The 25,004-nt window shown below is 34.5% G+C and overlaps 1 protein-coding gene across 6 annotated transcripts in view; it reads right to left on the reverse strand.

Annotated features, from left to right (window-relative positions):
• The window catches only part of LOC141398051 (uncharacterized), an 80,283-nt gene that overhangs the window by 6,222 nt on the left and 49,057 nt on the right, over positions 1 to 25,004 (reverse strand). For all 6 annotated transcript variants that reach the window (XM_073975171.1, XM_073975169.1, XM_073975173.1 and 3 more), the window contains 2 exons: positions 23,459 to 23,506; positions 10,566 to 10,952 (listed from right to left, as the gene is read on the reverse strand). In XM_073975171.1, coding sequence (XP_073831272.1) covers positions 10,566 to 10,797 — 232 coding nt within the window. In that variant the 5' untranslated portion in view covers positions 10,798 to 10,952; positions 23,459 to 23,506. The remainder of the gene's footprint in view (positions 1 to 10,565; positions 10,953 to 23,458; positions 23,507 to 25,004) is intronic.

Raw genomic sequence — 25,004 nt, forward strand, 5'->3', positions numbered from 1 at the left:
ATTCCTAGAATCTTCATATGTTCGAAAAAGTCGTTTATTGGAATCTAAGGTACATTTTTGTGGTAGACGGTATCCTTCATTTTTGGGCGGTTGCGTATCTTTGGACCAGAGTCGGAGAAAAAAGTATAAAAATTCGATATTTTCAAAATCTATTTGCTATTTTTAGCATTAAGAACCGTTCATAGACATTTCGCATATTCCAGAAAGTTGTTTACTCAAGCCTTTGCTACACTTTTGTGGTTGATTGTTTTCTTGAATTTTGAACGGTTTAATATCTATGGAGCAAAAGCCAAGAAAAGAGGATAAAAATCACAAATGTTTTGCTATTTTTACCATTAAGACGTGTTCCTTCAGGGTTCGTATATTCTAGAAAAATGTTTATTGAGATCTGAGGTACATTTTTGTAGTTGGTTGTTTGCTTCAAATTTGATCGGTTTGAAATCTGCATTGCAAAACTTGAGAAAATTTTTAAAAGAAATTTGACCATGGCGAATTTGACCTTGCAGGTGAAGCTTGATGGATTATATGTGTTCACAATTTTTGTTCTTTAAGGCAAGAGTTACAACTTTGCCTATGATATAAATTTAAATTTCCCAACGGTTTGGAAGATAAAGTCCTGACTAAATGACCCTTTTTAAATCGAAGCCTCAAACCTTTGGAGGCCTATAACCGCAAAGTTGATGAGATAGGGAAAAACGGCGAGACACATGTCTTCTCATTTTTGGTGTTCTATCACACTGTGGAGTCAGAATATGGTTAATAAAACATGACTCATAAAATTACACACAGTGTATTAAATTTAATTAAGTAAATTTCCTACCATTTTCAAAAAAAAAAAAAAAAAAAAAAAAATCGGCCGTATCTCACACTTACACATCAACAGCGAGTCACATTTTTTGGGGCATATTAATTAGGGTACTTTATTAGAAGGTAACACATGCTTGTAAACAAATAAACCCAAGACCAATTTTAGAACCATTTAGTACTTTTTGTAGCCTAATAGTAGTAGTATTTCAGCCATCAGCGACCCGCATACCAAATTTCAGAATTTGTAAACATTAAAAAAACTCCTTATATTCACGCTATAACAAAATGTTACACAATTTAGTACTTTCCATACACCTGGGTATAACCTCTAAAAAATTACCTTCTTATATCAACCATTTATAACAACCGGGAATCTCATTTCTAGCTCTTTCAGTTTTTCCAAACGCAATAATAGTAATTTAAATATAAATACAGTACGACAGTATCAATTTCGGAAAGCACCTCCGAAAATTTCAAAAATTCCTGCTAACCCTTACACAATAACAATTTATATCAAATTCTGTACCATTTAGTATTTTTCATAGCATGTTTTTCAAAAAAAAAACATCTCCATATCCTAACTACACATACCGACAGTTACTCTAAGAACAAATTTTAGAATTCCAGTTCTGTTCCTACACCCGATACAACATTTAGACCACTTTAGTACGTTCGTAAATTTATTTCTTAAAACACGTCCATGTACCAACGTTACACACCAATACTCACCCTAACTCGAAAAAAATACAAATTCCAGCTCTGTCTCTACACCCAACAATAAATTGATTATCATTTCGTAATTTTCGTATACTTATGTATTTCGACAACCATGTATCTCAACCCTACACTGACTTTAATACAAAATAATAACAGTAATTAATGTTAATTCCAAATATGAGGATTCCAGCTGCATCCGTTCGTCCAATACCGAATGGTACCAAACTTAGTACCATTTAGTACACTTCGTACCCATAAGTAGGATTTTCCAAAACTACATGAATCCTACACTCCGACAGTAATCTTAATTCCCAATTTCAGAATTGCAGCATTATTCGTTCACCCAAATCAAATTGTACCAAAATTAGTACTCTTCGTACCTATAAGTACGAATTTTTTAAACTTCTTCATTCCCAAGGCCAACAGTAATCATAATTTCAAATTTCAGGATTCCAGCGCTAACCATTCACCCAAATCCAAATTGTACCAAGTTTAGTACTATTCAGTACGTTTCGTGCCCATAAGTTCGAATTTTTAAAACTTCCTATATCCTACAGTCCAACAGTAATTTTAAATCGAACGTTAAGGATTTTAACTCTAACCGTTCGCTCAAATCCAAATTGTACCAAAGTACGCTTTGTCCCCTTTTGTACACATTTCCAAAACATCTTCAATCATACACTCCCATAGTAATCTTAATTCCAAATTTCGGGATTCGAGCTCTATCCGTACTTTTCATACCAATAAGTACAAGAAAAAAAAATTGTACCAAATTTAGAATCATTTAGTACGCTCCGTACCCGTATGAATTTCCAAAACATCCTCAGTCCTGTACTCCCAAAGTAATCATAATACCAAATTTCAGGATTCCAGCTCTATCCATTCACCTAAATCAAAATTGTACCAAACTTAGTACCATTTATTACTTTCCGTACGCATAAGTACGAATTTCCATAACTACCACAATCCCACATCCCAATAGCAATTTTAATTCCAAATTTCAGCTTTCTAGTTCTATCAGTTCACGCAAATCCAAGTTGTACTAAATTTAGTACCATTTAGTACTTTTCGTACACATAAGTACGACTAGCCAAAGCTACCTCCATTTAGAACTTTGCGTATACATAACTATATCCGTTAAAAATACACAATTGATACAAAATTTAGTAAATTTTAGTACTTTTTGTACACTTGCAGTTCGAATTTCCAAAAACCCTTTGTTACATCTTTCTAACTCTCAATTAGTGACTCTCATTCCAAATTTCAGAATTCTAGCTCTTACCGTTTGCCTAATTCAAAGGGTACCATATTTAGTACCTTTTAGTACTTTTCGTACCCTTCCAGTTCGAATTTCCAAAAACCCAGCCTTATCTCACCCCTACACACCAACAGCAACCCACACTCGAAATTTCAAGCTTGTAGCTTCAGCCGTTTCGTCTGGGCGATGATCTGTCACTCACTCACTCACTCACTTATCACTAAGCTCTTTTACATCAAAACTACTTCCCAACCTTGATTCCCATACCAAATTTCAAGATTCTAGCTATATCCGTTAAAAATATACAATTGATACAAAATTTAGTAAATTTTAGTACTTTTCGTACACTTGTAGGTTGAATTTCCAAAAACCCTTTGGTACATCTTTCAAGCTCTCCATCAGTGACCCTCATTCCAAATTTCAGAATTCTAGCTCTGCCCAATACAAAGGGTACCATATTTAGTACCTTTTAGTACTTTTCGTACCCTTCCAGTTCGAATTTCCAAAAACCCAGCCTTATCTTACCCCTACACACAAGCAGCAACCCACACTCGAAATTTCAAGCTTGTAGCTTCAGCCGTTTCGTCTGGGCGATGATCTGTCACTCACTCACTTATCACTAAGCTCTTTTATATAATAAGATATTTTAGACTTTCACAAAATTATCTGACTTTGTCCGAAATTCTACCACCGCACAGTGCGAAATATGAGCACTTTAGCAGAACTTTACTAATAACTATTAAAGGAAAGGGCGTAGATTCCTAAAATTTTGCAAAAATGTCTCTTATATTAGTGGATAGTGTTTGGCTCAAATTGGGCCGCATAGGTCCGCGGTTTCCCGTAGCGTTCATGTAACGCCGGCTACCGTTTTTACGTTTTACATTCATTTTTCAATCGATTTTGCTGCAAATTGGTATATTCAGTTTTCAGCGGATAGAAAACTTATGTACAAAATATTTTCAATATAGGTTCGCGTTTTTGGTACAGCCCCCACATGACGGGTTCCTTCATGTTAGGTATTTATTTTAAATGTTGAAGACAACAATTGCAACCGACTTTGATGCAAATGTAAATTTTAAGATATTAGCGAATAAACATCCTCCTCACATAAAATCGGTCAACATAGGTCCACTTCTGGGTGAAGCCCAACAATCCTACACATGCATTAAGGAGTAAAATGTCAATATTTTTTGTTTTCATTTGTAGCTGTGATGTTGATTGGTCTATTTAGCAGGTCTGTACCATTAATTTTATTAATACAGTGCAATCATGAATAAAAATTCCGTGCGGAATTTGTTCCCTTTCCCCAATTTCACAATTTTTTATTTTCTTATTTATGACCAAAAAGGGAATATTTTTGTCGATTCGATTAGAGTACGCCATAATTAAGTGAATCTAGTAGGTTTCAACGTTTTAGAATATTGATTTTAAAAGAATTTCATTTTTAAAAATTATTTTCCGTGCGGAAAATTCCGAGGGAAATATTTATGATTGCCCTGATAATGTCTCTCAGATCAAGTTCAGGTTGGAAATGCATTACAATGTTTAACGTATATGGGTACTTGTACCACAGCATCCAAAAATGTTGCACTATTTATAAATCACCAACATTTGCAGGTCAAAACTATGAAAAATTGCGAGAGGATTCTTAATTTAACAGAAATCGTCACTTGTTAGTCAACAATGGCGTTCATTGCTGCGTTAACCTTCCACATTGGAAAATGCAATTAAATGAAATTTCCGAAGTCATTTAAAAAACCTGAACCCAAGACCGCACGTTTCCGCAACTGTTTTATGGCTTTGCGAACAGAGGAGACCCCAAACATTCAGATAATATATATATTAACACGGAAATGTACGGAACTCACTTTTGAAATATCCACGGAAAATAAAAAAAATAATTTTGAAAACTTCAAAAAAGCACTTCTTTACTATTAAAATTGCATGAAAACAATAAGAGTTTTTTGGATTTTTTAAAGAGTAAAATATCATAATTGTTTTGTAAAATAATAAGAAAAAAAAAATCATGGCAACTGACTAAGATTATGAAACAAAAGTGCAACTTTAAGTGAATTTTTACGTCGTTTCGCCGAGTAAATCGCCAAACTGAGTATGGATCATTTGCAGTGGAGTACTTAACTAACGAATTCAATAAAAATTTAATTAATTTTATGTACTTCAAAATTCCTTAAAGTTCCAATAAACTTCCCATATTTCGCACGTTGCACCGGAAATATCTTCAGAAAAGGGTTCCGAATCAACTACTGAATGTACCATGTTGCGTTTTTTTGCGTTTTTTGAGCTATATTTATTTATTAATTTATTTAATTCATTTTGTAATACAAGCCATCAAGGCCAAAAACATTACAAAGTATAATTCAACTGAGTAAGATAATCAAATAAAAGAGTAAGATTATAAAATTAAACATCAAAGAATATAAGTAAATATGAGTAAATATGGTTCCCCAACCATAAAATTTGAGAAAGAATTTATTAATCAAATAACACTGTGAACCGAAATTTTGGGGGGTGGAAAATTCCTTTTGGGGGTGAAAGCCCTTGATGAGTATATACAGAACCCCAAAGGGCAGATCCGCCGTGAGTCGAACTTTTGAGTTATGGCGTGATGAATTTTTCACTGGAGACCCTATAAGCCATCAGAAATTAGCGTTCTATCTTTGTTCGCTGTTGCTTTGGAAAAAATTTTCTGAGCGACATTTTTGGAGAACAAAAACAGGGTAAATGCAAAAAGGACCATGAAAACCCGACAATATCGATTAGTTGTCAATGAGAGCCGTACCTAAAATTTTCTAAGCGACATTTTTGCAGAATATGTCGAAGCTGAAAAATGTCATCTTCTGGTACTTTTATTGCGGTTCTTGAAATAAAGGACGAAAAGGACATGGAAGGAAGCGAGTTAGAAAGTCGAAATGTTCTACGAAAAAGTTCCTCATTAGATTTGACTGAAGACATGTCATATCAAAAATAAGGCAAAGCAACAGCGAACAAAGATAGAACGCTAATTTCTGATGGCTTATAGGGTCTCCAGTGAAAAATTTATCACGCCATAACTCAAAAGTTGGACTCACGGCGGATCTGCCCTTTGGGGTTCTGTATATACTCATCAAGGGCTTTCACCCCCAAATGGAATTTTCCACCCCCAGACCTCGAGCTCCATTTTGTTGCACAGTGTAATAAGTCCTAGTCAGCAGTAGTCATAAAAATCAAAGTGCCTAGCCCGGCTAGTTTGGCCGGGCCGTAACTCTGACGGTAAACGATTCCAGCTTCGAGCTATTCGTACTAAAAATGATCTTCTAAATACGTTTTTCCATATTCTTGGGATAGGAATTTGCGGGTTTCTGAACGAGCGACCAAAGCTAAAACCACTATATAAAGAGACTGGTTTAGCAGTCTTTATTATTTTATGGAATGAAATCAAATTCCTAAAATGCACATATCTGTTGAACGTACATCCAAGAAATCTTATGACGTAACTTGACACATGATTTCTACTAGGAATGTTGTAGACCAACCGGGTTATTGCATTTACTAGCCGCTTTATTCTATTCAGTAAAAACTTCAAATCCATAGTTAATGTGTGACATAAGTAAGGCATGGCCAATCTTATATTTTATATGGAAAGGTAAGTGCATGTTGCAACCATAAATCCTACGCAACGAAGATACAACTTTACCTGATAACGCATCAATGTGATGTGTGAAAGAAAGTTCACTGTCGATTATTATACCTAGACATTTGTGTCGGTCTAGAACCTGCACCCTGTCATGCTGTATAAAAATATCAAACTGTGGAATAACGCGATTTGATGCAGGAAACAAAATGGCTTTGCTCTTAGCTGAATTAATAGACAATGAGTTGCAGCTGGTCCAACTAACAACATTCCTCAAGCAGTCATTAATGTTGGTTTGACATACATACATACATCAGGTAAATCCGGACAACCACTAAAGAGCAGAAACATGTCATCTGCGAACATGAAGGTATCACAATCGTTAGAACTTGTGTGAATTGGCAAGTCATTTACATATAATATAAAAAATAGGGGCCCCAAAACTGATCCTTGGGGAACTCCCGAGAAAATGGATACAAAATCCGATTGAAGTCCATTATAAGTCACATATTGAGTCCTTCCAGACAGGTAAGAATATATAAATTTACAAGCAGTATAGCAAAACCCAAACTGTTGGTTCAACTTAGCAATCAATCAATTATAGTTAACGAAATTAAACGCTTTGGATAAGTCCAGAGAAATCAGCATGCTTAGTTTTCCAACATTGGCATTTTCCCGAATTTTGTCAGTAAGACTCAGTAGCAAATGTGTTGTGCTGTGCCCAGGTCTAAAAGCATATTGTGAATGACAAATCAAACTAGAACAGTGTTGAACTATTTGATTTCTCATAACGTGCTCAATAATTTTAGAGATAGCCGGAAGAATCGAAATCGGCCGAAAGTCATCAGGTCCACTTACGTTCTTGGTTTTTGTAATGGGAACAACCCGACCTATCTTCCAAGCCTGAGCAAAAGATGATGTCATTAGAATACCATTAACCAAATCTGTTATAACATTTGACAAATAAGGAACAATTATTTTGATGAAGGCAATCGGAATACAGTCTACTCCCAAAGATTTTGACTTCACAGAAAAAAAAATATTTTATTAATTTTTGGTTTGGTGAAGGAAATATTAAATACAAAAAAGCTTCCGCTTTGAACTAAAAAGACATTCTCTTTAACGAAATATTCACCATATGTTGTAAAAAATGGACAGACGTGTCGTGGTCAAATTTTGTGTTAATTATAGCTGTAATACGTACAACATAGGGATCATGTTTACACGATTTATTTGGTCCTTTTCAACATATAACGTTTATAAAGAACTTTTCGCGAATCAACATTTTTTAACATATCAATGTGTATAAAAATCTTTTAGCGGATCAACATCTTAGTTTTTTTATAATCATATTTTCGATTTGACCACGTTTATTGTGTTGGAATCAATAAAATAGATAAAATAAGAATAGGGGGTAGGAACAACAAAATTTGTTCGTTATATCCGGCATTCATTATAATCGTGTTCTTCTGCGAAATTCTTATATCAGCCTACTTTTAAATATTCGGTCTGTTCGATAACACAAAAGTTTGTTCAAATTGAGAAGTACATAGTTGCAAGTACATGCAAGAACTTTTTACTTGCAAAGTTATCGAACAGGCCTATTATGTATTAAAATATTTTAAACAGTGACTTGTGATCGACTTGTGATCAAAAGCAGACCTGCAAATCCTAACACATTGTAGGAAATTCTACTAAAATTTTTTGTTCGTTATAATTGTGGCTGTTTTAAGAAGTTGGATGTGTGTGTAAATCTTAAGGAAACTTCTACGGAAACAAAAAACTTTGTTCGTTATAAACGTGGTTTCTTATAACCGAAGTTCGCTATGACCGAATTCTACTGTATAACTCTTTGTTTTAGTCCACTTTTGCATATAAATCATTAAAAATGTATAAAAAACCCTTAAATGCACCGTTATTAACTTTTGCCTCAAAAACAGGCCAAATTACATAAAGTGCCATGACAAGATTTGTTTAAAATTCAAATATTTTATCAACTTTGAAAATAATCATTTATGCAGAATTGATCCGAAATACAATTTTTCAATTTAAAAATGTCATTTATTCGGCCATAATCGACAATAAATACGTCCCCTGACAAACGTTCGAAAAGCAGCTACATATCGTCACCATAAATGCCCGAAGACGTAACCCACAAAATCAAAACTTTACAGGAGAAGCAAAAAACTTAATAAAATTAAAAACTGTTTTACGGAATATTAATCTTATGAAGGCGAGTATATGGGATATTATCGATCATATACGAAGCGGAATAAGTAGTGAGACCAAAACCGCTGAATTGCTTAGTTTTTAGATCCTCCATTACAACAAAATCTGCAATATTATCCCATTTTTCCGAAATGCTATTTCATGAATAGGATCGCTGTTTTTGAACGTAGAAGCTTAAAATTTTGCCAGAGCATGCATTTTAGCTTTATGTATCAGATTACGTCAAAAAACGAATTTCGATTTTCATGTCGGTTACGTCTTCGGGCATTTATAGTGACGATATACTAAGATAACAATTTGCTAAGTACATATGTACATACAGTTGCGAAAAAAATAATAGCACCACCTCCTAAAAAAATGGTTATGACTCACCGTTTCATGCGATTTTAGAAAAAAACGACTCCAAGGAATATAAAAGTAACAACAATCGCAATTAATTTCGACACTCTTTAAAAAAATTAACCAAATTTAACAAAAACTCCAAAAAGAGGGCAAAAAAATAATAGCACCACCATTGAAAATTTTCTTAAAATGATAGAAATTGGACAAATATTTTCACTTTATTGCTCAAGAATAGTAGTACATCAAGAGAAACAAGTGCCTATAGATTTATTGTTCAGTTGAATTCGATAGTAACGCCTCAGGATAGGCTTGGTATCGAACAAGCGGATTCTGGTATTTTTCGCAGGATTATTCTTAAAGGACCCCTAAATAACTATCCAAAATGATTTTCTGATCTTTGGTTTTGATGCTGTAGTTGCGTTATTGACCTTAGCTAACACTTTGTTGATGTGTCATAGTTCAGGGACAACGCACAACCTTAGAGAATGGCCAAGGAACTTCCAAAAGACAATTTCTTTGACTTTATTCCAGTTTATAACCCAGTTTATTACTGTTCAAATCCTTTTGGAAGGACCAAACTAGTGGCATCTTATTTTCTAAATGAAATAGAGTCATATTTTCTAGGATTTCATCGATAATAAGTTAATTCATTACAGTTTTCTTGCCATGTATAGGGCTTAGTCTCTAACGACAAAATCAGCTCTATAAACAATCCTTTCATAATGGTTTTTGCTATATATTCTTGGTTCTATTCAGAGTTTTTTGAGAACATGTAACTGAGAAATGAATTATTTTCCTCCAAACATAAATATTTAGAGCCACAACTACATAAAATATTGCCCCACAGTTGGTCTGGCAAATGTAAAATGTCATTGTGATTATTATTCGGCTCTGTATCGTGTAATTCGTTAAAATTATGGGGTTTCCAGGAACTGTGTGCTTTTAAATAATGTTCTCTGAGATATTTGCGAACTTCTTGTACTGTTTCCGATACAATATGGTCCTTTTATAGCCTACTAAGACCTTTGAAATATTACCTTTTTGCATTTCAGATGAAAATTTTGACCTGATGTTATGTCAGGAATCAATTAATTCCACTACTTTACGCATTTTCTTTACAGTTAATAGCGTGATGAATCATTTTCTTAGATTTTCAAACAAATATGCCAACTTATCTGTAAAACTTTGCTATCAACAGAGGTGCTGTTCATTATTTTGGGCTTCTCTGCACTGTAGGCCCTTTTATGACCTATTTTAATTTAAAACTTTTTTATTATTTTTAGGTGGTATGTCAGAAAATGTAAGTGGTGCTATTATTTTTTTCGCCTCTTTTTGATATTTTTTTATTAGAGCTGCCAAAAACAAATATTTATAATAATGTGAATATACATTTTACTTTTTTATAACAGGGGACACCTTAGGATATGCACCTAACAACATCTTTAGTGGAAACAACAACAATCATGATTGTTTTTGTAGTGGCAAACAAATTCTTCAAGGTGGTGCTATTATTGTTTTCGCAACTGTACATACATACTTATGTTTAAGGATGAGTTTCGATTTTAGCTGTGAATTACTTACCGGTCCTATTATCAATCAGTATTTCAGACGGATCGAATCTGTCTGTTGTTGTGGATGTCGTCTCGGCATATCTAAGAACGTCCTTCTGCAGCAGTATGCGACCACTTAATGGCACAGATACATACTCTTGCGGCACAATGTTGGTACCGTGCATTTTGAAAACGCCTATTATCACAAAAGACCAGACGCAGAGCGTAAATAGGATTTTCAAAATAACCTTTGTTCGCGCCATTATGACAAATGTGTCGTTTGAAATCTCGCTTTGTTATGCAGCACCTTGTTTAGCTGGTTATCTCAGATAGCTTTATAGGAATAGCTTGTATACATGGGCCACAAAGATACAGGACGGATTTGAGGCAAACAAGTTGTCACTTTGTACGATAGAACCTGCATGTAAAGAATGGTTAAAAGACAATTAGCAGAATTATTAAATTGGAAAGATTAACAACTAATGAATTTTGGTATTGTAATTTTAGTTTGGTCCACAAATTCAAGGTATCGTTTAGAGCCGAAACGATCTACATACGTCGGTAAAAATGTGCATTTTCTCTTACCCTTTTCCCATATGAATTATAGCATTTTTACACAAATGAACATTTTTGATATAAATGAGTTTTTGTATGAGTTTTATTAAAACCCGAGTAGTTTTCTACAATGTTTTTTTAACCCACTTAGCGCCAAGATTTTTTTGCGAGAAACATTAAATTTGTTCTAAAAATTATATTTTTGAGACTTTTTAAGCATTTAAAAAAAAAAAAAACTTTTTCTCTAAAATGTGTAGCTTTCCTGCAAACGGGCCTTCTTTTTAAAGTGCCACGAATATAGGCACATATAAGGTAATTTATCGCATATTTAAATTTTGCATTGGTCAAATAAACCTTTATAAGCGTGAAATGACAGATAACAGAAAATACTATAACAAAATGAAAAAGAAAAAAACATATTCGAAAAACCAGAGTTTTACGTCAATTTTTGAAACCATTTTTGTGGCGTTTAAACGACCAGTGGCTTTATCTGCGTTAACTTGCTTTGTTGTCCGTCTGTTTAGTTCAAATATAATTTTTAAAACAGTTACAGTTGACCAATCGAACTAAAACTTTGCACACATTGCAGATTTGGATGACCATACATGAATATGAAATCAAAACCAAAATGGGTCCATTTTTTTCCTATAGCCCCCATATAGCGGTACTACCCGATTTCAGGTATTTTGATGATTTTATCCTTATTTTTAGCCCGAACTGTAACTTGGCATTTGATTGTGACAAACTTAAATGGCAAGCGTTTTATTTGAGAGATCCCTTCATGAAGAATATGCTTAATGAGGCTAAACGAAAAATTATTCTCCAGTTTCTAGTGCATTTATAAATCAAACACTGTAACATATATTTATTTTTATTTTTTTAATTTTAAATTTTAAATCTGTTTTATAAGGCAATTTTATGGATTAATTAGCGATGGGCCATTTTTTTTATTTTTGTCATTACCGTAGTTGGAAATTATGCACGGTAATGACGACACTGCAATGATGGAAACGTGAGTATTCTTGGATTTAAATGTGCAAATCTTATTTTTTTTATAAAATTTAAAATAATATAATGCAGATTAAAAAGATTAACATACACATACCATTAATTTGGAAATTATAACATAAATAACGGAAAAAAATGCTCCGCATGGGAATGACAAATTTTCGGGAACATGCACAAAAAACAAACAAAACGATTGGGGACACGGCACGGTAATGACGTTTCGCGCCTTCCGACCAATTATTTGCATATAAATATGTAAAATATTTTATTTTGATTTTCGGACCTCGTTAAAGAACATTTTGTTTTACTTATTCCGTTTCTAAAAATTAAATTGTTTTCAATATTTTTAACCCTAAATGCCTGGGGACACAGAAACCAGTCTTTTCGTAATATCCACCCATATATACTCAAATCAGATTTTAGCCGTTTGGAATGGATTATATGGGTAACATTTTAAAAATACCGAAAATCAGGTGGTGCCGTTCTATGGAGGCTATATCAAAAAGTGGACCTGTACCGACAATTCTCTGTCGGAATATTTTATACCACCAACGAAAACTAAATATCAAATTTCAGCCATTTCAGTTAGATAATGTGGCTAAAATCTTCAAAATTACTAAAATCGGGCGGTACCGTTCTATGGGGGCTATTCCGACAATTCTTATACCACCAACAAAAACTAAATATCAAATTTCAGTCATTTCAGTTGGATAATGTGGCTAAAATCTTCAAAATTACTAAAATCGGGCGGTACTGTCCTATGGGGGCTATATCAAAAAGTGGACCTAAACCCACAATTCTCTGTCGGAATATTTTATACCACCTACGAAGACTAAATGCCAAATTTCAGCCATTTCAGTTAGATAATTCTGCTAAAATCATCAATATTATCAATTCTATGGGAGTTATACCAAAAATATATAATAAATACATATTGCCCAAATTGGGGTTCCACCGTGGTGCAAGGTATTCATATCCGCCTTGCACGCTGAAGGTCGCGGGTCCGATTCCCGATTCAACATAAACATTTTCAACGGTGGCAAAATACCCCTCAGAAATGTGGGCGACATTTCCTGAGTATTTCAGCCATGTAAAACTTATCTACAAAGTGGTGTCTTAAGAGACGCCGTTCAGATTCGGCGATAAACAGTAGGTTCCATATCATTGAGCTAATATGAATCGGGGTGCACTCATTGATATGAGAAAAGTCTCCCTTGTCCCGTATGGGAAGTTTGTGGAACAATTGTTATTATATATATATTGCCCAAATATATCAATAAATGAAGTAAAAATATTAATTTAAGGCTATTATCATAATTATGGATATACATAGAATAAAACATCGACTTTTTTTTCTGCACGTTAGATCTGCATTTTTCCCACTGTGCGACGTGAGACATACGTCATCTTTAATTATATTCAAATATTTACATTTTCTCTTAATTCAATATATTCCAAAATTAACAAGCTTAACCCACTTAGCGCAGAGAATTTTTTTGCGAGAAAACTTAAAACTTTTGTATGAATATTGTATTTTTGAGACTTTTTAAGCATTTCTTAAAAAATAACTTTTTCTAAAACTAATAGTTTTCCTGCAATCGGGCTTCCTTTTAAAAGTACCGAAAACTTGGAAGGGTTATATAGGCGTATTCTTACATGACAATCCCTTGGTTTTTGATTGAGAAAATACTCTTATTATATTCCCAACAATGTATGAATGTATCATTTTTGGATAATTTTTATGGTATATTTAAAGTTTTCATCAAAAGTCGAAAATGACAAAAAAGTCGATTTTTTGAATTGCTTGCGTTTTAGAACAAATGCGGGGAAATGTATAGGACAAATGTAATCTTATAGACGTAGAACAACAGATAACAGATAACAAAATGAAAAAAAAAACACACACACAAAAATATACGAAAATATCCAAGTTTTACGTCAATTTTTGCAACCATTTTTGGTGGCGTTTAAACGACCAGTGACTTTAAGTGGGTTAACCGGGTCTGCGTTTCTGGCCCGTTGTTTCTAGATCAAATTCCGACACATCTTCCGAATTTAATCAAAATTTCTGTACAATCGGCCGAAAATATATTTGGGAGCTACATCCAAATCTGAACCGCTTTCAAGATAATATGGCGAACTGAGCACAAAAAATTTAAAAATTTTATTTTTAATAGATTTTCTTTATTTGTTTGATATGGTCAGATTAAAGAAGTCATTTTAAATAACAAACAATAAATTACAAGTGTTAATTCTAATGTACAAACACTGTTTAATTAAAACATAAAGAAAACAGTTCGTACGTCCGTGCTTGTATGCAAACCAACGACTGAGTGCAAAAGAATAAACAAACAAACGAAATGAAATTGACGCTAGAGTACTGTTTTGTTCACCATTGTATAAAAACTTCTTACTCTCAGAGAAAGTTGTTGCTGGACAATTCTTGCTGGGAAAGTAACCAGACAGACCTATAATCAATAAAAAGGGTTGCCAAAAAAACGTTATATTATTCGTTATAGAAAAAAATCGTTATAAGGAAGTTCGTTATAGAGAAGTTCGACTGTAGTGCAAAGCGATTTCTACTGTATATTAAAACCACTAAGGGAAGCAAGAAAGGCAGCCGGGGCCGACTTTATGATACCCTGCGTCACCACCATTCAATATAATTTTACGGTATTGTTTTTAGACCAAATTACGTCACATTTTCCAAATTTCATCAAAATGTCATTCCAATTTTGTGTTTGGTTCGCCAAATACATGAAATCGGACGAACATATATGGAGCTATATCGAAATCTAAACCGTTTTCGAAACAAATATTTCTAGTCCAAATTCCGTCACACATTTCAAATTTTATCAATATTGGGCATACATAGCGTGATTGATGCACCAAATAAGTAAAATGGGAGCTACATATATCCAAATCTGAACCGATTTTCACCAAAAGCAATAGAGTTTTTCCTATGGCTAAGAAAATGAACGGAAATCGATATGCAACCCACAACAATAAATATAACCCAATCTCCTTTCAGTTATCGAGTTTGCAGTAATGCAGCAAGGTAAAGCTGGGTACGAGTACATATTGCCAGTTTTTAATGACAGCTTGCTCAAATATAGCTTGCTTGGTAGCATGGTGGAATAATAAGGTGTTACATCGATAACAATAATCAGACCATTTACCAGACCAAACGTCAAAATTTGCGAACAAATGTTGACGTTTGGAGTGGTAAATGGCCCGATTATTGTTATCGATTTAACACCTTGTTATTCCGCCATGCTTGGTAGTATGGCCGTCGGTACATTGTTGTTGGGCAGTGAGAAATCGATAAAAACAAATCGATACCAACAAATCGTCAAAATGACGATAAATCGTCAAATTCGGCAACACTGCCTATAGTGCAACGTAACAAAGTGACTTCGAACGATTTTTGCCCATTTCTCCTGAATACAAAGGCTGAAATGAATTCCAAAAGAAACATAAAGATTGACCAATCTAATAAATATTAGAAAGGTCTCCTCAATCCATGGAGTGTGTAGGAAGTTATTGAGAAATTACTCCACGCTATGGGATGAATAACATTGTAATTCATTTATGGCAGTTGCAGCTATTTGTAACTGAGACAGTTGTTGGGCACCACAAAACAAACATACGCAATAATTCTAAGAATAAAATGACGAAAAAAAATATCTATTTACCGTAATGAAACAATGAAACAGAAGATGTTGGGTAAATAATATGAGCTGGCGATGCTTGTTTGCAGTTTCTTGCATCTGTTTCGAATCGCGTTTCTAACAGTCGCCAGTTGATGGTGTTAATGATTCTGGCGTAGGGCTTAAAAAGAGCAAAAACTTGAACAAGTGGTGTTATTTAAAGTCTGGCCATGCTTTGGGATATTCGGTTTCATGGGAATCGGCTGCGTATCATATCCATCAACAGCGCATCGGAAGACACATTTGCCGAGAAATGCTTCGGTCGTATGACATTTCAGTTCTGGACTGGTGCTCTTTATACGTTTAGGTAGACTGGCCTTTTTGCCATTTAGCAAATTAGAAAATATTACATGCCATTTATTAATGGTTGTAAGCGGGCGGGTATTTATTTTAACATTTGCTTTAAATGACATGTGTGTAGCAGTGTAGCTTTTCGTGTACCTTTAGTGATGTCAGCTCCAATGCAAAAAGTACGATTCTACCTTCGTCATTCGTCAATTCATCCGTTCAAACTCCAATGCTAAAGTAAACAAGCAACGCATGACACAAAGCATTTAATGAGGTAATATTTTTATTAATTATGAAACTCTGAAAATAAGCATCAGCCACATGACAGTGACGATCCACAATTGGGCGGATGGACGGACATACAGAGTGAAGGTAAAGTACACAGCTAGTCAATAGAGTCACGGTCAAGCTTCAAAATGATTTTTTTTATGTTCAATTGATTGCTCGTAGCGGTGGAGTTTAGTATTTTGTTCATAGATTTTCAGCTGTTGTATCTAGCCATATTGCTTATAAACAAACTGTGTATATTAAAAATTAACACTTATGTGATCTCCACGAATAATCTAAAAAGGTTGTGATAGGTCCCTCCCCAACATGCACCTGCACATCTACTTAAAATCTAGCATTTGACTTTGTTGCACGTTGGGTAGAAAGGGGACCATTGTCCATTGAAGATCTATCATCTCTGAAAATTTCAAGTACTGTTTCTACGTTATCTAATTTAGTAAACGCTTGCAAATAGATGCATGGATGGAAATCAAAATAAATTTAAAGAAATAACAGGATAAATAATGTGGTATGTGAGAATATGAACACTCTTCTTCATAGTGATGTGGCTGTTATTATGCACTAAAGTGCATAGGCAATGGGCCTAAAACAAATCAACAAAAGGGTAGTAACTTAAAATGTTTACATTTTCACTTTTTATTAAAAAACGATACATAATGCTCAACTCCACCCACTAAAGGTAGAATTAGACGTGACATAACCATAATGCCATATCAATCAGCTGATTAAACCAAACCTATGGAAATCAATGTACTCGATTAGTGATAACATAACATAATGCCATAACCATAAGAAACCAATTGGGCTTTGGTTTTCTATGGTTATGGCGTTATGGCTATGTCACGTCTAATTCCACCTTAACAAATTTCCCATTATTTTTTGTGTACTCCTTTGTCAAAAATACCGTTATGTCACTCTTCATGTCTTCAGAGCTACTAGTAATGTAACAACAGGTGTAAGTGACAATCAGTTGGTTTTTCATTTCTTTTATTTTATTTTTATTTTTATACCCTCAGCCTTTAGGCTAAAGAGGGTATTTACACTTTGATACTACCAAAAATGTGCCTCATCGAAATAATGGTTTTAGACCCCAAGTATGTTTGTACGATATCCGTTTCAGATAATTTTGAGTAGATCTAGCAATGTCCGTCCGTCTGTCTGTCTGTCTGGCTGGCTGGTGCGCACGATAACTCTAGAACGGATCAATCGATTCGGTTCAAATTTTGGGTATCGAAATATTTTGTCCAGATTCGACTTAAGTTCGAAGATGGGCCATATAGGTCCAATCCTTCAGGTACCTCCCTCACAAATTTTCAAAAATTGTCGCAAAACTTGTGCTCACGATAACTCTTGTAGGGAATAACCGATTTGGTCCATACTTTGCACATCGTGTAATTTCTACCAAACTTAGATGAGGTTCCAATATGGACTCAATCGGTCCACTCCTTCGGGTACCTCTCTCACAAAGTTTCGGAAAAGTTCAGTTTAGGACCTGGTCTCGAATCGCTTTGATTTTTGTTTACGCAAGTTGTATTCCCTCTCCTCTATACGACGCTGTAAGTTTCATTAGGGGCAAGTCCAAACTTCCTGAGAAAATAGCCTGAAAGTTACAAAAAACCCTATGACACCATGTGTAGTGGTTGGAGCGCAAGAAAACTCTCGAACGGATCTGCCGATTCGGTCCAACATTTGGCTTTCGTAATATTTTTTCCAAACTTAGTTCAAGTTCAAAGATGGATTATATCGGTCCACTCCTTCCGGTACCTCCCCCACAAAAGTTCGAAAATGTTCGGAAAATTTGTGCGTACGATAACTCTTGAAGGGAGTAACCGATTTGGTCCATACTTTGCACATTATGAAATTTCTACCAGACTTAGATGAGGTTCCAATATGGACTCAATTGGTAAACTCCTTTGAGTACCTCCCACACAAAATTTCGGAAAAGTTCAGTTTAGGACCTGCTCTCGAATCGCCTTGGTTTTTGTTGTAAAATCTTGTATTCACTGTCCCCTATACGAAGGTACAAGTTTCCTCAGGGGCAAGTCCATACTTCCTGAAAAAATAGCATGAAAGTTGAAAAACAAACCCTATGACACCATGTTTATGGGTGGAAGCGCAAGATAATTCTCGATACCATATCGGTCCACTTCTTCAGGTACCTACCCCACAAAAGTTCAAAAATATTCGGACAAATTGTGGGCACGATAACTCTTGATGGGAGTGACCGATTTGGTCCATACTTTAAACATTCTCATAATATCTACCATATATAGATCAGGTTCGAATATGGACTATATTTGTCCACTCCATCCCGTACCTCCCACACAAAATTTTGGATAAGTTAACTTTAAGACCTGCTATTGAATCACTTTGATTTTTGTTGAAGCAACTTGCATTCGCTGCCTCAATTACGATGGAAAAAGTTGTTTCAGGGGCAAGTCCATACTTCTTGAGAAAACAGCCCGAAGGGTGTAAAAACCCCCTATGGCACCACATAGACCATCTATGTCGGTCCATTCCTTTAAGTATCTTTTCCGCAAAATTTTTGAACTTTAATCCTAATCAAAATTTTTTCGGTTGATACGACCAAAATTTTGAAACCTCCTAAATACATACGTGTTTTGTGAAAAAAGTGCTTCAATTTGGACAGGCTGAGGGTATATCTCTGTCGGCAAAGTCGACTGATACTTTTTTACTTGTTATAGTTGACCTTTGGACTGTTTAAACTTTTGCTTTTTGTTTGGCTTTAGGTCAGAATGATTAAAAAACAGTGGGTTTGTTTTTTATTTAATTTTTATTGTACCAATATTTCGATTTTTTTTATAAACTAAATTGTCAGAATTTATTTGGATCTACCCAGAATATTTCAATGTAGCATAAAAATTAAGTAAAGCAAGTATCGCATTATGTATAGAGTAAATTCGAAGCCAATTAAGACGAAATTTTAAATCTTGCCATATTTCCATTAATTTCCTATAAATTTTACTGAACTATTTTTGAAAGACCCTAGTATTCAAATGTTGTCAATGACAATTTGGTTTTCATAAAACAATTTTGTTATTGTAAATTGTTTAGGTTTTGTAATTCATGCAAACACCATACTTTTTACACCATGATGGGTTAATTTTCTTGCTTGGTTTGTGTGTAGAGAAAAAAACCGTCGGCGAAAAAACATTTTTTATATTTTCATACGACAAGAAAGAAAAAAAATTAACTTCGAAAGTTTCCGATTACGGAACGAAATGCCGGAACAAACAATCGATTTCCTTCCGAAGTCTAGGTCCGAAAACTTGTCAACTACTCCATATAACTATCGTACAGATTTCGGTGCTATTTTAGATCCGAAACCGGAAGGAGCAGAGTTTCGGGCCGATTCCGGTCCGACTTCTGGCAGTTTGGTTTGCTTTCTAAATAAGCGTTTGAAATCGTTTCGTATTTTTCGTAGGAACAAAACGAAACATACTCTTATGTTACACGCTGAAACTTTCATACGAAACTTTCCCATTATTTTGGCGTTCTAAGGTCGAGTTCCCCATTACAGTAATTTCATAAAATTACTTTTGTATGGAACTCGATCTATGAACGCCAAAATAATGGGAAAGTTTCGTATGAAAGTTTTAGCGTGTAACATAAGAGATAGCTCAAGTTGACCGAACTCGGTGTTTAGTTCGTTTTGTTTACTTTCGTGAGTGTGAACAAAACGAAAAGCGAAAGGTTCTCAACGCCTAATTTAATGAAATTCACGCTAGTGTGGACCGGGACTTATTGTGTTGTTAAACAATCAAATGTGTGTGTGTGTATGACTGTGGCATTGATCATTTCGCACAGCAAACGTTTGAAAACGATTAATTTTGTTTCGTTCGTGAATGAAACAACATGGAACAGCATCAGTGTTGTCAGATATGGCGATCTTTTGCCAAACGTGGCGAATCTTAAATAATTTTTCTTGTTGGAGTTGAGCTTAATGATCGAAGATTTTGTGCAAGTGAAAAACGAAAGCCGAAGATTCGAACCAACACAACCACCGAATTATGTGACCGTTTTTTATTTTTGACTAAGCGACATGGCGACGAAATGTCCTCTTTTTATATGAGAGATTAAATACTTAATTAAAATTGTACAATTAAAAGTAAATTTGCACAAAAAATCCATGACTAAATATATTTTTATCACCTACACCATAGCACCATATAAGGTATATTAAGTTTGTTTTTTCGTATGTCACTAATGTCGACCCTATAACGAGTCGATCTTTTACATGTCCATCCATCCGTGGTAATCACTCTAGTTTCTAAACAGATTGAGATAATACTCGTATGTATGTATCTTTTAATTGCAGACAGGACATGTTCGAAGATGGGCTCTATCCAAGTTTTGGAATTGTACCCATATAACGGTACGGCTCAATTTCAGGTTTTTTGTAGTTTTAGCTACATTTTCAGACCGAATTAGCCTTAACTTGGCATTAAGGGCTCCCATTGGTCAAATGCCAAATTATAGCTAATTTGGTAAGAAACAAAATTCAAAATACCTGAAATCGGGAAAACCGTTATATGGGGGTTATTTTAAAATGTGGGACGATATAGCCCATCTTCAAACTTGACATGCCGGCAAACAAAAGAGACGTCTATGTGTGCTAAATGTTATTGTCCTCTCAAAAGTTGTCTGAATACTAGACGGATCCCAACAGACGGACGGAAATGAATAGATTGACTCATAATTTCACCCTGACACCTCAAAAATGAATTAAATCGTTATTAATGTCATATTTCATATGCAAATAAAAACAATTGACGGGAATAATCATAACGAAGAAAGATTTAAAAATATAAAAACAAATTTTTAATTTATTCCGTCATTTAGGTATAGATGGCGCCTGTGTGGGCGGCAAAGTTCGTATTCGTACACCTAGAAGCACTATATTTTTTTTTTTTGTATATAATTATTTGTGGTATATAATTATTTTTTAAGCGAAATACCGGTAATTTTTGTTCTTTTCGTCTTTTAGAAGGCCTGTTCTGTAGAAAAATGTAGAAATTACAATATTTTTATTGAAAAAAATTGCACGAATAAAAAGTCGGACCCACATTCGAAATACTTAGGAAAAATATGATTAACAATGACCATTTATTCCCGAATTTTGGACGAAAATAATTACTAGCACCCTTCTGCAGCAATATTCGAGTTCTCATATGAAAATAAATGTTGCCAGCGACGAAACGTAATCCGGTCTAAGGTAACGTAGACATTTTTGGTATCTACGTCGTAAAAATCGCAAGTTTCGTTATATATTTGGTCTAAAATATATTGTAATTTTAGAATACAGTTAAAAATCGTGTAATGTCACGACATATCGGAAATTACTGCACAATTTCCTCGAAATTAATGCATTTCTTCAATAGGTTACTCCACGTTCATTCCTGGCCAACTTACTTCATTCCTTTGAAACTTATATATTAGTTTTGGACCGTCCGTTAAAGAAATAGCATTTTCTAGAAGTAAAAACCATTATTTTTGAAATGTTGTAAGTCATAACCTTGTTCATAGTAAGCGTAGAATTCCAGTCGTACGCAGGCAGTACGAAGTCTTGCATAGTTTAATTGTTACTCATAATTTCTCAAAGTTTTCGACATAAAATGATTTTTGAAACCGTATTCTAAAACTTCAACACAGTTTGTGCCAAATATAAAACGGGACTTGCGATTTTTACCTTAGCCCGGATTAAGTTTCGTTGCATTTCCAAACGATGGCAACATTTATTTTCATATAAAACCTCGAATATTGTAGCAGAAGGACTGCTGGTAGCTATTTTCGTCCAAAATTCGGGAGTAAATTGCATTTCGAATGTTCTTCCATCCTTTTATTCATACAAAATTTGTAATAACAATATCGTTATTTTTACATTTTTCTACAGCACAGGCATTCCAAACGACGAAAAGAACAAAAATGGTGTCCGGAGTCTTCCAACAAGGTATCGTATTTTTACAGGTGCATACGTCTTACCCATCGCTTATAAAATTTTAACCAGTGCGATGGATATCAATGCGTGTTCAGACCTGGTAAATCCAGAAGTGGCCAGATGTTGACCTTACGCCAAATTCTGGAGAAGATTTAAGAGAAATAAATCTCCCACATTAAGCAGCTGGGACAATATGGCGCGATCCCATGTCGAAGGGGAGTACTAAGTGCAAGAACGTGGGTTACAAACAGTGGTCCAAAATGGCTATTTCGTCGACCAAACATACCGATTTATGATTTCTCGATCATATACTACAAAAGAAATATATGTTGCTCTAATTATGCGTCGAAGCTTATGTTCCTTGTATACGCGTGTATTATAGATCGGAAACGTACTATATGCAAAACTCCCATTCGAACAACCTTCAAATATGAGTAAAATCGTTATTTATAACAGATATGGCAGAAACAAGTGCATTAATTTATTGGATAGAGAATATTTAAGAATAATATTCATGAAACAAAATATATACACTGCCGCTCACTTGAATAGAACCCCCCTGCAAAATTTTTTGCAACCTCCATTTTTTACGAATTATACAAAATATGACAATTTTAAGTTTTATTATAATTTGCTTCATTTGTTTGGAGTAAACATAGTCATTCATTTGCATTCAAATCCAATTTGTATAAGAATTATGCAAGGAAAACCAAATAAAGTAAAAAATGTGGCTCATTTGAATAGAACGCCCTTTTAAAACTTGGGAATACAGAAAGATTGTAATAGAATATCGATGCATATACACTCTATATTGAAAACGAAGTACTTTCAGTAAAAGTATATCCCTCCTGATTAAGGATACACCCGTATAACCTGCATTGGCGAGGATTCTTTAAATAATCAGGTGTAATGCCAAACAAATCTTGCTTTTTTCTTTCAACAAGTTTATTTTTAGAAGCGTACTATCTCCTTTAGTCATATATTTTACGCATAAGTCATTCCCATACATTTTAAAATTTCATCGCTAATGAAAAAGATCATTCTTCGTTCGGTGGTTTCTTCGAATGTAAATAAATTAAAACTTAATTGGTATTTTAGGAAGGGGTAGTTACTTACGTTTTGCGCCACGGCTCACCGTCGACCGGATGTTGTACTTTCCTAGTTCTGCAAAAAGAAAAGATAAATTTGAATTGATGTGTTGAATGGTTTTGGGTGTTGTAAGAGGAATAATAACGCATTTGGATATATCTAAAATATGTGGTCTTGAAATCTCACTAGATTATCACATGTGTGGTCAGTACAAGAAACTTGTAAAGCCTTTTAAAATTAAATAAAAATTGAAAAATACATTACATTATGTCAGTTCTGAAAGAAGTCTATATTGCAGTCTTGTGTTGTTAATGGTATGTGATAGTTTCCTGGTGACATTAAGTTAATGTATTAGTAGTTACTTCTGCATCGCCAATCTCTCGCTTTTTCTGTGATTTGTTCGATTAATGAACAAATATATTAGGTGGCACATTGAGAAGAGGAAATGAAAGAACGCTTCCTGCTGTTAGTTAGTCCCTTTTAATATTTATGACGTTGTTTCCCATTTAAAGAATTCGCCCAACAACATTACCATCAAATCAAATCGAGCAGAGCAAATTGTACACATTGAATAAGTTTAAAATGTGCAACCCCTTGTAAAGGACTTGTTACGGATTGGGAGAGTCGTAAGCGAGAACACACCATGTTTATGACATGCCATACATAGTACTGAAAACAGATACATTTCGATCTCCCGTATTGTCCTAATGTCGGAGAATTCTACCTATGTTTAATGAAAATACCAGCGGGGGGAGTCCCAATGAGCGGTGTGCTAATAAATCCTTGTCACAATATTGTATTCTCCCTACCGTCACTCACCATGGAGCAGTAGTACAACTTCTTCTAATTTTCGAATGACATATCGTCTTTCTATTTCTACGTTGTGAGAATGCGAGCCTCCCGTTCCTGCCAAAACAAATTGTCTGATATCAATTTCCATCCCGATGGTTGTTGTTTTGAATAGCCTTTGTTTGTACGTTCTCATTCACTGACAGTCAATAGAATATATTCTACAGTTATTGTGATACACATATGTACATACATACATACATACATGCACTAAAATGGTGGTAAATGACGGTTCATACAAGCAGACGGCTGGGAGATGATTCAAGGATAACATTATGATTAAAATGTTTGAGACAGATGTCCTGATACGACACAGCTCTCATTCTTCGAACAGCTGATTATTATTACAATAATATCGCTACACAACTCTGACATTTTTCGACCCTGATAAAAATTCATGCAGTCATTAGTGAGCAATTAATATTGGAAATTTTGAATGTCGCAGGTTACACAAAGCACCGAAGCCGATATTTCTTATGTTGTAATTGAGGAAAGAACAGAAGAATGTAGTTTATAAAAATTCTTGAATTTGGAACTCGCCGACACAACAACATTGTTATACATGGGCGAGGATGCACCACACCATTTAACCCTTCACTTAGTGGTCCTGGAGACCTTTTCAAACTCACACTACTTAGTGATCGTCAATGGGAAGTATATTAGATCTCTACAATCGAATCTAATTTTAGCGTGTAATGTTTTCAATTGAGGCGCTCAGCGCCAA

The sequence above is a fragment of the Musca autumnalis genome, unplaced genomic scaffold, assembly GCF_047663935.1.
Source record: "Musca autumnalis isolate F117 unplaced genomic scaffold, ASM4766393v1 scaffold_3, whole genome shotgun sequence".
NCBI classification, from domain to species: domain Eukaryota; kingdom Metazoa; phylum Arthropoda; class Insecta; order Diptera; family Muscidae; genus Musca; species Musca autumnalis.